Genomic DNA, 15748 nt, shown 5'->3' on the forward strand with positions numbered 1-15748 from the left:
CTTCCTTATACAAGGTAAGTTACTCACTAAATCTGAACTGTTTGTTAAAAATCATGGCATAGTTTTTTGTGTTTTGTTGCAATTAAAATAAAAATATTGAGGCTTGGTGTAATGAGAGGGCCAGGGAGCCAGACCAGAACCGTGACAGATTCTGTTAGCAGCCCTCCCAGAGACTAGGCCTTAGTTGAGCAAGTAATTTTCAGGAAAACTACAACTCAAGAGCAACCAATCAGCAGGCACCCCACAGCCTTCTGCTAGCTCAGCAGATGCCCCATAGACTCTTGGTAGCTAAAGACAGATTTTCCTACCCTGTTGCTGGAAAGTCCTTAACCACTAGGAACACCCACCAATACTAGTACCTCATACTAATCTCTCCTCACTGGGATTCCCCTAACCCAGCTTTAAAGGGCCCAAGAGCCTCTTGTCACCGCCATTTGCCACCCAACACACTGGCAGTTTGGGTTTTTTAATAAACACTCTTGCTGACTGCAAATGTGACTAGTGGTCTTTTAGGGGACTTCTCACGGGCCCTGACAGTAGTAGCATACACCTTAAAAATAGCCCTCCAGTGAATTAATATTGCTGGGTGTGGTGGCATATGCCTACAACCCCAGAAATTTGAGGGTAGAGGAGGACGGATAGAACTTGAAGGTCAATCTGAGCTACACAGTGAGACGCTGTCTCAAAAAACCAAGGGCTGGAGACATAGGACAATGGTAGAACACTGGCCTAGCAAATGTAAGACCCTGGACTCTTTTTTTGTTTCATTGTGGGGACAGGGTTTCTCTGTGTAAAAGCCTAGCAATCCTGGAACTCACTTTTGTAAACCTGGCTAGCCTTGAACTCACAGAGATCCACCTGCCTCTGCCGCACAATGGCTGGGATTAAAGGTGTGCACCCCAACAGGCAAGATGCTGAATTCTCAGAAAAAGATAAATAAGCAATGAGAATGCTTGGGTCGATATTTGTGAAGTGGGATAGTCTTTTCCTCCCTCCATGCTGAGGACTGAACCCAATAGACAACTGCTCTATCACTGAGCCACATCACCAACTGCAGGTTAACACCAACTGCTGCCAGACTGCACTGAATCACTGCCACTGTAGTGACGAAACAGACTCTGGAAGCAGAGGTAGACGGATCTCTGTGAGTTCGAGGCCAGCCTGATCTCCATGGTGAGTTCAAGGACAGCAAGGGCTGTATAGAGAAACCCTATCTCAAAAAGAAAGAAGAAAGAAAGAAAGAAAGAAAGAAAGAAAGAAAGAAAGAAAATTATGTAAGTTCCATAAATGAAATGTACTAACTATATTGAATTTAATATATAGTTTCTGCCAGGAAATATGCGGGAATTAGGGATACAGAGATAAATCATCCAAGTTATCAGAGAACAGACATTTGCTGAGTCTGTCCATGTTCTTGTGTGTCTTAGTGTGAGTGTGTGTCAATAACTTTTGAATGTTATTCAAAAGTGCAGTGCAGGCCATAGTGTGCTTGTGACTAGCTACTTCTCTCTTAGGTACCTTAAGATGATGAGCTGTTGTATAGAGTTTTCCACATCCATCGTATTTACACCGAAATGCCTTTTCTCCACTCTGTTGAGATTTAGGAGTTACTCTTGTAGCATGTCCTTGTAAGACAATCTAGAAAAAAAATACAACTTATGTACTTATACAGAAATACAGTAGATGAAATTACTGTTTTCACAATAAACAGAAAGAGAAACTGGGAGGAAGAATCTAGACTCATGGATTCTCCAGGCAGACTCGGAGAGGAAATGGGAGGCACAAGATGGAAGAAAGAACACCACGTGCTAGAACGTAGATGTCGTATTTTGTGAGCTGGCAGCCCAAAGAAAAATCCGACTATAAAAACCATAAAACCATGTTATAAGCTATAAATCAGTATCATTTTACTAGCACCTAGCCCTTCAAACTCCAAAGACTCACTCCATTCAAGGCTGAAGTCAGTGCTCTGGAACAGCCAAAGGGGCCCTCTCAGGGCACAGCTGGAGCTCAAGATCCATTTCCACCTAGAAAACCTCCAGCATGCACGTCACTCTTGTGACACATGCCTGACGTCCCAGAATTTAGGATGCTGAGGCAGGAGGATCATGAGATTAAGGCTGAGCTTTATAGTGAGAATCTACCCAAAAATACCCAAAGTAAGTAAAACTTCCATTCCATTGTACCTTGCTATTTCTTGACATACTCAAGGGATCCATCTCAACAGTCATACTTTTTTTTTTTAAAGGAAATGGAATCTTAAGACAATGTCAAGCAATGACAAAGAGTCATTTGAATCCCTTATAAGAGATAGAATCCATGTGATACTAATCTACACTTAGATTCAGCAGAGAGTCATTTTTCTGGATGCCAAACCATAAAAATTTAAACAACAGCACTTCCTTTAAGGTATTTCTTTGTAAGATGACGATTTCAGAAACTTTGACACCAAGGATTAGATCTTGCCTAACAAGTATGAGCCCTAAGTTCAATCCTTAGTACTGCCAACAAAACAAAACAAACCCCAAAAATTCTAAAACCATAAAAATTGCAAATAACGACCAGAGGAGCCAAGTTCAATTCCCATCATGTCAGGCAGTTCATAACCACCTTTAACTTCAACTCCAAATAAACCACATACCCCTAAGCTACATGGGCACCAGTGCTCATAGGTACCTGCATACAGACATCTACATGTGCAAGTACATACATGCACGCACACGCACACACAACCAATTTAAAAAAATAATTAAAAAAAACCTTTAACACGACTCAGCTCTACATACCTGCATCTTTTTGTCTTGCTCATTTTCTCCAATCAGTCCTGTACTTGTTACACTTTCACTCCCATCAATGGACACCTAAAAGAATAAAAGAAAGCTTTAAAAGGCTTAATTTATTTATTTGCAGTGCTGGGGATTGAACCTAAGACCTCACACACATTAGACAAGCAACGTAGAGCCATACCTCCAGCCCCAGGTTTTTTATTTTGATAATGGTTTAGGCTGGATCACATGCAGAGATTTCTCTGTGTAACAGTCCTAACTGTCCTGGAACTAGCTCTTGTAGACCAGGCTGGCCTCGAACTCACAGAGATCCGCCTGCCTCTGCCTCCCAAGTACTGGGATTAAAGGCGTTGCGCCACCACCGCCTGGCCACAAGTGTTCTTAACTGAGCCATCTCACCAGACCTCTTTCTGAATTTAATTGTCGTCGAGACAGGATCTCACTATGCAGCCCAAGTTTGTCTTTGAACCTGTGATCACCTATAAGCATGCACTATATTCCTGGCATTCACTTATTTGAAAATAAATGTTGAATTCTTTAGTACTGACACATATTTTTTTTTAATTGCTAGCTGCTGCTTTTGCTTTATTTTATTTTAAAATATTTTATTTATTATGTATACAGTATACTGTCTGTATGTCTGCAGGCCAGAAGAGGGCGCTAGATGCATTACAGATGGTTGTGAGCCACCACGTGGTTGCAGGGAATTGAACTCAGGACCTCAGGAGGAGCAGACAGTGCTCTTAACCTCTGAGCCATCCCTCCAGTCCACTTCTTTTTTTAACAATTTATTTATTTTTATTTTATGTGCATCGTGTCTTGCCTAAAAGTATGTCTCTTTGAGGGTATCAGATCTTGGGAGTTACAGATAGTTAGCTGTCATGTGGGTGCTGGGAATTGAACCCAGGTCCTCTGGAAAGGCAGGCAGTGCTCTAAACTGCTGAGTCTTCTCCCCAGTACTGCTTCTTCTTTTTGGTGGTGTTTTGTTGTTTTTTTTGTGTTTGAGACACGGTCTCACTATCCCAGACTGGCCTTCAACTTGTTAGGTAGTTGAGGATGACAATATCCCTCCACTCGACCTCTCAAGTGCTGGAACTGTAGGTGAGTGCCACCAGTGCTAGTGCCGACTCAGGGTTTTGTGCATGTCACAGCAAACACTCCAACAACTAAATACACCGTGGCCAGGATGGTACTGAAGTTGCAAAATGCCATACCTTTGCTGCATACTGCTCCAAAGCACTAATGGTATCTGGATCAATTGTGGCGTCCCCAGTGTGCAGCCCTGCCACTGTCCCATCAGCCTGAATTGCCAAGATGGTATCAGACTGTGGGACTTGCACCGCATGGTGGATGTAAGCTGTTGTGCCATCTTCCAGCTGAACTGCCTGAAGTGAGCTCTGGTCATAACTATCTGGGGGATGGGAAAGACAGGCATTACATTAAAAGTATCACAGTAGTCCAACAACCCTCTCAGCTTTCCCTGTGTCAGTCACTAATCCATAAAAATGCTTTCTACCATGGACCCACAGTGGCCAAGACTGGGCTAAGATGTAGGTAGGTGATTTTACTGTCCTTCCTGTACCCCATTCTGATCTCTTACTCTTCCCCCTACTGCAGACTGCCTATAGGAGTCGCTCCTCCCCGCCATCTCCATTCCCTGGGGATTCTGCCTCCTGGTGCAGATCTAGGGCCTCCCTAGCTCTTTCATTCATATTTCTTTAGCCGTATTCTTTCTCTTATGTGCAGGAGCCCCTCCTCCCACTCTACCTTTACTCTCTAGGAGCTCTGCCTCTTGGTGCAGGTCCTAGTCCCCCTTGCTCTTTCTCAGGACTGTATCAGCCTTTCTTCCTAGCCTGTCTCCAATCCTTTGTGGCACTGGTCCACCCACAGAAGCACTCTCCACTAGGACCCCATTGCTACCACTCTTGCATAAGACCCAGAGAGTGCAACAGCTACCAAAGAATGGGACACCCACCTAACAAAGACAAGACCAGATGTTCACACCAAAACACCTCAAATATCATAGCTCCAGATGCCTAGATCCAGCACAAAAATACAAACAGCCAGAAGCCAGTAACACCTATTGCAACAGACCCCAAGAAATGCAATTTAGCTGAAGCACACACAAAACAAAGACTTTGGCTAAGAGGTGGTGGCACATGCCTTTAATCAAGAGTACTTGGGAGGCAGAGGCAGGCGGATCTCTGTGAATTTAAAGCCAGCCTGGCCTACAGAGTGAATTCCTGGACAGCCAGGGTTACACAGGAAATCTGTCTCGAAAACAAACAAACGAACAAACAAAAAAACCAAACAACAAAAAAAATCAAAGACATCAAAATAGCAATTATGAATATGTTCAAGGACCTTAAAGAAGATATGAATAAATGCCTTAATGAAGACTCTGAAAACACAAACAGCTGAATGAAATAATGAAAACAGTTCAAGATATGAAAATACAAATAGAATTTATTTTTAATAAATCATAGAGTTGGGCAGTGGTGGTGAAGCCTTTAATCCCAGCACTTGGAAGGCAGAGGAAGGCATATCTCTGAGTTCAAGGCCAGCCTAACCTTCAGAGCAAGTTTCAGGACAGCCAGGGCTACACAGAGAAACCCTGTCTCAAAGGGAGAAAAAGAAAAAGAAAAAGAAACTTCCCCAGTCTAAAGAAGGATGCACCTATAAAGGTATAAGAAGCACACATCGGGCAGTGGTGGTGCATGCCTTTAATCCCAGCACTCGGGAGGTAGAGGCAGGTGGATTTCTGTTAGTTCGAGGCCAGCTGGTCTTTTAGAGCTAATTCCAGGCCTCAAAGCTACAGAGAAACCCTGTCTCGAAAAACCAAAACCAACAAACAAAAAAGGCAGTAAACACCAAATAGGACCAGAAAAGAAATTCCCTATGTCACATAATAAAACACTAAACATACAGAACAAAGAATATTAAAACCTGCAAGGGAAAAAGACCAAGTCAAATATAAAGACAGGCCTATTAGAATAATGGAGACTCTAGAAGTCAGAAGGGCCCAGGCAGATGCTCTACAAACTCTGTGAGATCACAGGTGCCCAGAACTACTATACCCAGCAACACTACCAATCACAATTGGAGAAAAAAACCACAATAAAATAAAAATAAAGTAATATCCATCTACCAACCCAGTTTTACAGAAGGCACAAGAAAGAAAAGGGAAGGAAGGGAGGGAGGGAAGGAAGGAGGGAGGGAGGGAGAGAAAACAGGATCCATCTTTCCGCTACATCCAAGAAATATACTTCACCATCAAAGTCAAACAAACATTGTCTCGGGGTAAATGGATGGATGGATACTCCAAACAATTAGACTAAGAAGCAAGCAGGTATAGCCATCATTTAATAACAAAGTAGACTCTAAACCAAAACTAACCGGAAAAGATAGGGAAGTATAGAAGGACACATACTCATAAAGGAAAAATCCACCAAGACGATATTGCAATTGTAAACACTTCTGCACCAAATACACAGGTGCCCAAGTTCATAAAAGAAACACTATGACACATACTGAACCCACAGAGAAATGCTGGCGTTAAATGTTATAAGTCAAACAGACCTAACAGAACATTCTACCGAAACACTTAAGAATACACTTTCTTCACAGCAGCTATGAAACTTTCTGCAAAATTGATCACACACTTGAACAAAAGCAAGTCTCAACACACATAAGAAAATTGAAATAACTCCCTGCGTTCTATCTGACAATCATGGATTAAAGCTGGATTATCAACAACAGAAACAGTAGAAAGTCTATAAATTTATGAAAATTGAACAATTCACTACTGAATGAAAAATGGGTCAAGACATATCAAGAAGAAAATGAAAAACTTTTTAGAACTGAAAGAGAATGAAAACACAACATATCCAAACTTATGGGACACAATGAAGGTGATTCTAAAGAGCAAGTTCACAGCACTAAGTGCCTACATAAAAAATGGGAGAGTTCTCATAGTCTTCTCCATCAGAAAGAAATGTGGTTTACAAAGGGCAAAGGAGCAGAGCTGAAGTGAAAGACTCTTCAAATCAAGGGACTAGATTGTGACACACACACAGAAGCATCATTTTATATTTAAAGCAAAAGAGAAATGAATTTTTTTTGAGTAGTTACTATGAGCATTGTACTATGCAATTTATTTACTTTTGTTTTGTCTGTAGCCTAGGCTATCCTGGTACCCACTATGGAGGCAACACTATGTTTAAAGGTACAGTGATCTTCCTGTTGCTGTTTCCCAAATGCTCGGATTACAGGCATAGGCTCCCATATCTATATTGACTATATCTTATACTCATTTAATCTGTACAGAAGTATTGTGAGGCAGAATTCACCACCTCTACTGTATAGATAGGAACCTGAGGTTTGGGACATTAAAGTCACTTTCCTTAGGAACACTTAAAAACAGGGGAAGGAGCTCAATATTTACTGTAACATTTAACCTAAAAGAATAACATACTCAGGGGCTGAAGAGATGGCTCAGAGGTTAAGAGCACTGCCTGCTCTTCCAAAGGTCCTGAGTTCAATTCCCAGCAACCACATGGTGGCTCACAACCATCTGTGATGAGGTCTGGTGCCCTCTTCTGGCCTGCAGGCATATACACAGACAGAATATTGTATGCATAATAAATAAATAAATATTAAAAAAAAAAAAGAATAACATACTCATTTTGAGTACAAATAGGGAAACCAAACTTTGGACTCATGTCAGTTCCTGGTACTCAAACAGCTGGCTCCAGTCTGCTCTCTGCTGTGATAAGCTGTTCCTGGACAGCTCAAACTGCCACACGGTTCTTACTTAAACAACACCCCGACCAGCTGCTTTGTACGTCAAGGAATAAACAGTTGTTTCCCATGGACAACACTCACAGCCCAAGACAGTTCTTCTGTTCCCCACACACCCACGGAACTATCGTACCTTTAGAAGTATGGTGGATAAACGCAGTCGTTCCGTCTTCTAGCTGCACGGCTTGTCCATCCTCCAGCCGCAAACTGTCCCCTGCTCAAGAGCAATGCTTACATTTAGAGCCCCATTTTCAGCGTGTTCTAGCTAAGTCACACAGCAGCAGCAGAGTCAGACTAACGCATCTACCTGCTCTAGGAGTCACTGGACATTTAGTAATCTCAGTAAAGCTGCTTCGAGAAACTATTTCAAGGAAAAGGACATTTCGAGACTTGTTTTAAGAATATACTCCAGGAGCCGGGCGATGGTGGCGCACGCCTTTAATCCCAGCACTCGGGAGGCAGAGGCAGGCGGATCTCTGTGAGTTCGAGACCACCCTGGTCTACAGAGCTAGTTCCAGGACAGGCTCCAAAGCCACAGAGAAACCCTGTCTCGAAAAACCAAAAAAAAAAAAAAAAAAAAAAAAGAAGAATATACTCCAGGGATGAGGAGAATTGAAAGGAGAATAAAAGAAAATGAGTGACGTGGGATTCGGCTCCAACATAGCCATATTTCCCTAGGGTTGCAGTCTACCAATCTCCCGGGTTCAGCGCAGCAATGTCTCTGTCATTATCTTTTAGAGGAGTCTTGGTTAAGTTTGATCCTCAGTCTGGTATCTATTGACCTTTCTTCTGAAAAAGACTAGAAATCAGACCAAATTTAGGTAGTAAGACACGCTGGAGGCAGCAAGTTCTGAAGTCTGAGAGTCAGGGCAGGTTTTTGTGTGCTTGCTTATCTATCTATCTATCTATCTATCTATCTATCTATCTATCTATGAAATGGTCTCATTGTATAACCCTGGATACCCTGCACTACATAGACCTGCCTGCCCACACTGAGTACTAGAATTAAAAGCATGTGCTACCATGCCTGGCTGTTGTGTCTTAAATACTTACTACTTTTAGGTATAGGGACATGTTGAACATAGGCAGCAGAACCATCTTCCAACTGAATGACCTGGCCATCAATGAGTCTCCCATCTAGAATAAAATATTCAAGCCCATAAATTAGCAGCAAAAAAATTAAAACTTTATACAATTTCAAAATAATATCAACTATAAAAACATACACTACTTAAGCTCATGTTCATCTTGGTTCTTCCCTCAATGTTCTGAGGCAATTCAATATCACATCCAGTGATCCTACAGAAAGCAGAAAATCCTCCCTCAGCCATCTTTCCTCCCTCCAATTTCCAATCAGATAAATTCAAGAGGAAGAGTGGCTCATCACAGTAAGCTACAAGCATTAAACCTCTGTGTTCTTCTCAGAGCCATTTAGTACCAAAGACCCTGAACACGGAGAAGCTGAACAGACACATCAGTATATGTGAATTCAGTTGACACTCTCACCCCTGGGAGCTGTGTATACCTTTATCCATGTACACACGGCAGTTTTTCATACAAAAAAGGAGTTTTAGAATTGGGTTATTTCCTGAAGCAAACTAAATGTCAATTCAGAGACAGTGTCATTTTAAGAAAACCCAATACATTCTTTACATGTTTTGTAAACACATTTCATCCCCTTCCCTTTTAGTTCCCCAGAATATCTTTCAGCTATCTCAAAGGGTAGCCCAAAATGATCAAAGCCAAACTTCAGTTATGCTGGACCAACTTCCAGCATCATATGCAATGCAGCATCCTTAGGAGGCTGGGATAGAGGTCTAGTGGGTGAGGGCTCTGAGTCATCATTCACCAGCGGCCACACAGGATGCACATACCTTTAGAGTTGTGCTGTATGTAAGCAGTAGAGCCATCTGCAAGTGTTACAGCTTGCAAACTCACACCTTCCATATTCTCTAAATTGTCACCATCTAGGAAAAAAAATTATTTTTCAGATAGCTACATATATGCATGCTAATGACATTAAATTATTTTCTATAAAATGAAAAACAAGGCAAAAAGCAAGTTGTTTAATTCTTAAAGAGACTCAAGTAGAATCTTTTTATAGAATTTACAAAAAAAATGATCTGGCCAAATTGAAGATGTCAGAGAATGAGAGGGGTCTAGGTATCATCAAGATACACTGGACACATGTATGGGATTCTTTTCAAAAATTAAGAAAACGTTAATTGCAACTTCCATACTTCCCTGATCCTTTCTAGCAAGACTGCTTACCTGCCACGGTTACTGCCTCTGTCAGGCATAGGGTAACATGCTGAGCCTCCATTCCTCCTCCAGGAAATTCTGTCATTCCCTGAGAATCCCGATTTATTTGCGCTAACAACATTTTCTACCTTGAAGAAAAATATGAACACTTGAGAACAAGAAAAGAAGCACATAAAATAAATCTAAGGTGGTAAAGGCACTCACTTTCAAGTTTGATGACCTGAGTTGCATCCCCAGAATTCCCTTAGAGGAAAGAGAGAGCTGGCTTCTACAGGTCCACCTACACACACACCAGTGAGCACACTAAATACTCAAATGTAAAACCTTGGCCGGACATGGCAACACGTCTGTAATTCCAGCACTCAGAAGGCAGAGTGAATTCTAGAACAGTCAGAGCTACGTAGTGAGACTATCTCAAAAAGCGAAACAAACAAAAAAACCCTTTATTTGAAAAAAAGCTACAAATAATCCTTGTGAATCACACACACACAAAAGTTAAAGATATGAATGATGCTTAACAGAAGATAAAATTTCACTTAATATGCAGGGTAGGGCTATTAAAACTAACGTCTCTTAAAACTCCAGCAAGACATACTAATGGCATAGCTAAAGGGAACATCTACATAGCAGTTTGGCAAACATGCCCAGGCTTGTTTTCTGCAATTCTGAGAAACTTATTGGTAGGGTGTTAAGTGCACACCTTTAACCACAGCACTCCAGAGGGTCCCTGGGAATCTGAGGCTAGTGTGATCTATACAGTTCTAGGCCAGCAAGGGCTACACAGTGAGACCCTGTGTTAAAACAATAACATAAACCACACCACCACAAAATTACAGTGCCGATTGCACTTCATTTCTCCCGTTTGCTACACTTCTCAACCTCTACTCCTCAAGTAGCTTAGGGCCTTGTAAGAATGCTATAACTACCCCAATTCCTTAGCGTCAGCATCCATCCATTTACCTGTATCCGAGAAAGTGTAAATAAAGCAAGCCGAATATCACGCCTATCCCAGCTATTACACTCTCCTTGTCACAGCTACTGTTCCTTTTCAAGCCAAGAACACTTCCTGAAGACTGAGGGTGTAGCTCAATGTTCAAGACCCACTACACACACACACACACACACACACACACACACACACACACACACACACAGTGAGGGAGCATACTTAATGATTTCTCATTATCTGCTAGTGTGTACCTTTAATTTTTTTGTAAATCCTCTAGATACAGTGATCTTTAAAATGAAACTGAAATTATTCCTAGAATCTACCCAAAAGAAATAAAAACTACCTACCAAAGACTTCCTTTTTAAAAGATTTATTTATTTATTTCATGTGCATTATTGTTTTGCCTGCATGTATATCAGTGTGAGGATGTCAGATTCCCTGGAACTAGAGTTACAGACAGCTGTGAACTACCACATGGGTGCTGGGAACAGAATCTGGGTCCTCTAGACAACAGCCAGTGCTAACTGCTAAGCCAACTCTCCAGCCCCACAAAAGACTTCTATAAGAATATTTATATGGAGGCTGGAGATATTTAGAAAGGATTTAAATGTCCATTCATAAAAAAGTGGGTAAACAAGAGGCAATGAATCCTGCAGAGAAAATTACACAGCAACAGGGAAAGACCTACTATGTATGCAAAAACACTGATGAAGCCTGCAATCCTAGCCATTAAGAGGCAGAGGTATCTTGGGTTAATTTGTTTTCCACCTGTAGTAAGTACAATGCTTAACCACGCAAGGGAGATGGAAGACACGCTGTCTTTACTGTCTTCTATTCACTGCACTCATTCACTTGAAAAACCGAATGGAACCATGTTGTAATTCCTATATTGCCTGAAAAACTTGGAATATATAAGCTGTAGGAAAAAATATACAGAAGAAAGAACACAGAAAGAGAAAGAACATAGAAAGAACACGAGAGAACAGAGAATAAAGAAGTCATCAGGGTTGGAAAGATGACTCAGCAGTTAAGAGCATTGGTTGCTATTCCAGGGGACCCTGGTTCAATTCCCAGTGCCCACATGGGAGCTCACAACTGTCTATAATTCAAAGATCTGACACCCTCATACAGGCAAAATACCAAATGCACAATAAAATAAATATAAAAATTTTTTTAAAAAGCCCCCCCCCCCCCCAAAAAAAAAGAGGCAGAGGTAGGGGAATCACTACAAGTTAAAGACCAGCCTGGGCTACATAATGAGACTTTGCCTCTGGAGGTGGCTGCTATCTCTTACTCCATATTTTAAATGAATTCTGGTGAAGCCCAAGATGAATTTTATCCAGCACCAGTCAGATCCGTAGGTCAAAATTAAGCTTAACTGTCAAAAGCCCCAGAGGTTACTGGTGGGAGCATGTGTTGAAGATTCAAGGCCCGAACCCTGATGCCCAACACTGGTTATGGGAGCCACAAGCACACAAGCACATGCTGGTTCCTGATATGTAACCAACTCTACTGTGCTGAAACCTCTGACAGCGTTCCCTCCTCAAAGCCATCCTGGAAAGAGTGGCCTGGCTGGTCACCGGTTTCAACAGGTTGAACAGCAGAAGAAACAGACAATTCACATGTACATTTCCTTCATGCTTAAATAAAACCACACACAAAAAAGGGGGGGGGGAAATAAAGAATAAATTAGAATATCCCTTGTCTTTTTAATGAAGCCTTTTACAGTGCTGGGGAAGAATCTTATACAAAATGCTAGGCAAGAAGAGCACAACCCCAGCCCTGTCCCTCAGCCTAAGATTCAAGAAACAGTCTGACTGACAGCTGGGCAGTCTCCTGGGAGCAGATTATCTTGCATTCCTTTGAAATTGAATATATTCTCAGAATAAACACCTCCCATTACACACCCCCCACTACGGCTGCCAATTCCTCTTCACGCTCTGACAGGGTTGTCATCTGCACTTGCCTATTTCCAGCACAGACAGTCGTGGTAAAACTTCTCAAGGCCCCTGTGACTAACTAAACTGTTTTCTTACTATTTACAACAGTGTAGTCATGAATTGCCATGATTTTTACCCTTCTAAACTTTTCTTTTTCAAAGCTGGGTGTGGCGGTACACACCTTTAATCCCTTGGGAGGCAAAGGCAAAAAGATCTCTGTGACTTTGAGGCCATGATGGTCTACAGACCTAGTGCCAGGGGCAGGCACAAAGAAACCCTGTCTCAAAACACCAACCAAACCAAAAAAAAAAAATGTTCTTTTTCAGGGCTACAGAGATGGCTCATCCATTAAGAGAGCATACTGCTCTTGCAGAAGACCTGGGTTTGGTTCCCAGCACCCATATGGCAGTTCACAACCACCTGTAGTTCCAGTTTTAGGGGATCCAACATGTTCTTCTGGCCTCTGCAATCACCAAGTACACAGTAGTACATGCAAGCAAAATCTGAATACACTGAACAAAACGTAAATAAAATCCCCTGGCAGTGGTGGTGCATGCCTTTAATCTCAGCACTTGGGAGGCAGAGGCAGACAGAATCTCTTGAGTTTGAGGCCAGCCTGGCTACATAGTGAGATTCAGGACAGCCAGGGCAACAGAAACCCTGTCCCAATACCCTCCCAAAATAATCTTTTTTTTTCTCTTCAAGACAGGGTTCTTGTGTAGCCCTGGCTACCCTGGAACTTGCTACGTAGATCAGGCTGGCCTTAAACTCACAGGTCTCTGCCTGCTTCTACTTCCCAGTGCCAGGATTAAAGGAGTGCACCACATGCTACTATGCCCAATTACTTTGTTTTCTACACTACTACATTTTTCTTATAATATTGTAATATAAAATTTAAAGTTAAGAAAAATTATTTTCCCCAGCACTCAGAAGGCAGAGGCAGGTAGATCTCTGAGTTTGAGGCCAGCCTGGTCTACAGAGCAAGTTCTAGGACAACCAGAGCCACAGAGAAACTGTCTTGAAGGAAAAAAAGGAAGAAAGGGAGGGAGGAAAAGAGGGAAGGAAGGAGGAAGAGAGGAAAAGAGAGAAAGATGATTCTCAATCACTTAACAAATCAAATCCCTTCTCTTTTATTCTCGACTGCTTCTGTCCATTTTCACACTTATATTTTAGTGGCGTTATTAGAGATAACATTGTATTCACTGAGGTTTTTCTTTTTTTTCTTTATATCAAGGCATGTTTTTTGTGCGTATGGTGCTGAAGCTTTTCCAGGTCTTAGACATTGCTAAGACAACTGCTCTTCCATTGAGCTAGATTCCCTAGCCCACTTTTCTTTCTTTTTTGGTTCTCTGAGACAGGGAGAATTTCTCTGTGTAGCCCCTGAAACTCACTTTATAGACCACCCTGGTCTTGATTTCAAACATCCACCTGCCTCTGTCTCGGAGTGCTGGGATTAAAGAGGTGTGCCACAACTACCTTAAAGCAGGCCCTGGTGCGGACAAAGACTTTAAAGCTGAGCTAGAGAGACGATGAAGTGGGAGAGTGCAGTCACCTACAGCATAACCGGCCCAGTTTCTAATAAACTATAAAAATGATCTCTAAAATTATACTCTACAGCATTTTTCACTTCTGTAAATTTTTATTAGGCCAGAATTTATTCATAACGACTATTCTTCACTGACCTAAGAGTTTGGGGAGGTGGGCTGTTACTTTTCTAGCAAATTAAGAGCACAGGGTATTGAGTTCACATGACTAAATGCTTACTATACACACTACTCTGGGTTCGGTTCCTAACACGAAACAAGACAAATCTTTTGCTTCCACACCATTTACCATTTCTTATTATGTACTAGGCATATATTGTTTTCTCATTAAAAACAATCACTCAGGCCAGGCAGTGATGGGGGTGAATGCCTTTAATTCCAGGGAGGCAGAGGCAGGTGGGTTCAAGGCCAGCCTGGTCTACAGAGTTCCAGGACGGCCACAGCTGTTACACAGAGAAACCTGTCTCAAAAAACAAAAACAAAACAAACAAAAAAATCAAGGACCAGTATGATCACTATTGGGTATCTGCCATCAAACACAGTTTCAAAAAACAAACAAAAATAAATAAATAAAGTTTCCAGGATTAAAACTGTTGAAAAGTACAAAGGTTTCTCTGTGTAACAGCCTTGGCTCACAGAGATCCGCCTGTACATTTCATAGCTACCCTGTGCTGTCAGGATCCAAGAAGACACTCCTGGTTGTATAGTCCTTTTTTTTTTTTTTTTTTTTAGTATTTATTTATTTACTTATTATGTATACAATATTCTGTCTGTGTGTATGCCTGCAGGCCAGCAGAGAGCACCAGACCTCATTACAGATGGTTGCTGGGTATTGAACTCAGAACCTTTGGAAGAGCAGGCAATGCTCTTAACCGCTGAGCCATCTCACCAGCCCTGTATAGTCCTTCTTGCCTAACTCCCAAGAGCTGAGACTATAGTCTGTCCTGCATCCTGTCCCCTACCCCATGTTTTCTTTAGACAGTATCTGTAGACAGAGCTGGTTCCAGGAAAATCCTGTCTTTAAAATAAAGGGGGGCCAGCCGGGCGGTGGTGGCGCATGCTTTTAATCCCAGCACTCGGGAGGCAGAGGCAGGAGGATCTCTGTGAGTTCGAGACCAGCCTGGTCTACAAGAGCTAGTTCCAGGACAGGCTCCAAAACCACAGAGAAACCCTGTCTCAAAAAACCAACCAAACAAACAAACAAATAAATAAATAAATAAAATAAAAAAATAAAGGGGGGCCAGATGGTGGTGGCGCACGCCTTTAATCCCAGCATTCGGGAGGCAGAGGTTAGGTGGAGCTCTGTGAGTTCGAGGCCAGCCTGGTCTACAAAAGCTAGTTCCAGGACAGGCTCCAAAGCTACAGAGAAACCCTGTCTTGAAAAAAAACATTAAAAAAAGGGGGGGCCGCCGGGCGATGGTGGCACACGCCTTTAATCCCAGCACTCGGGAGGCAGAGGCAGGTGAA

At 42.0% G+C, this 15748-nt stretch overlaps 1 protein-coding gene across 5 annotated transcripts in view; it reads right to left on the reverse strand.

Moving 5' to 3' along the window:
• Positions 1-15748, reverse strand: part of Znf143 (zinc finger protein 143) — a 40590-nt gene that overhangs the window by 20124 nt on the left and 4718 nt on the right. For 2 of the 5 annotated variants that reach the window (XM_050163273.1, XM_050163270.1), the window contains exons 2-8: positions 9858-9976; positions 9461-9553; positions 8640-8723; positions 7720-7803; positions 4001-4197; positions 2787-2861; positions 1519-1638 (exon numbers count right to left, since the gene is read on the reverse strand). In XM_050163273.1, the coding sequence (XP_050019230.1) occupies positions 1519-1638; positions 2787-2861; positions 4001-4197; positions 7720-7803; positions 8640-8723; positions 9461-9553; positions 9858-9969 (765 nt within the window). In that variant the 5' untranslated portion in view covers positions 9970-9976. Of the gene's footprint in view, positions 1-1518; positions 1639-2786; positions 2862-4000; positions 4198-7719; positions 7804-8639; positions 8724-9460; positions 9554-9857; positions 9977-10052; positions 10718-10808; positions 11960-15748 lie in introns of those variants that run through there. The other 3 variants (XM_050163272.1, XM_050163271.1, XM_050163274.1) reach the window with 3 other exon arrangements.

This window comes from Alexandromys fortis, unplaced genomic scaffold (assembly GCF_014885135.2).
Source record: "Alexandromys fortis isolate MF-2015 unplaced genomic scaffold, M_Fortis_MF-2015_v1.1 scaffold_129, whole genome shotgun sequence".
Classification (NCBI taxonomy): domain Eukaryota; kingdom Metazoa; phylum Chordata; class Mammalia; order Rodentia; family Cricetidae; genus Alexandromys; species Alexandromys fortis.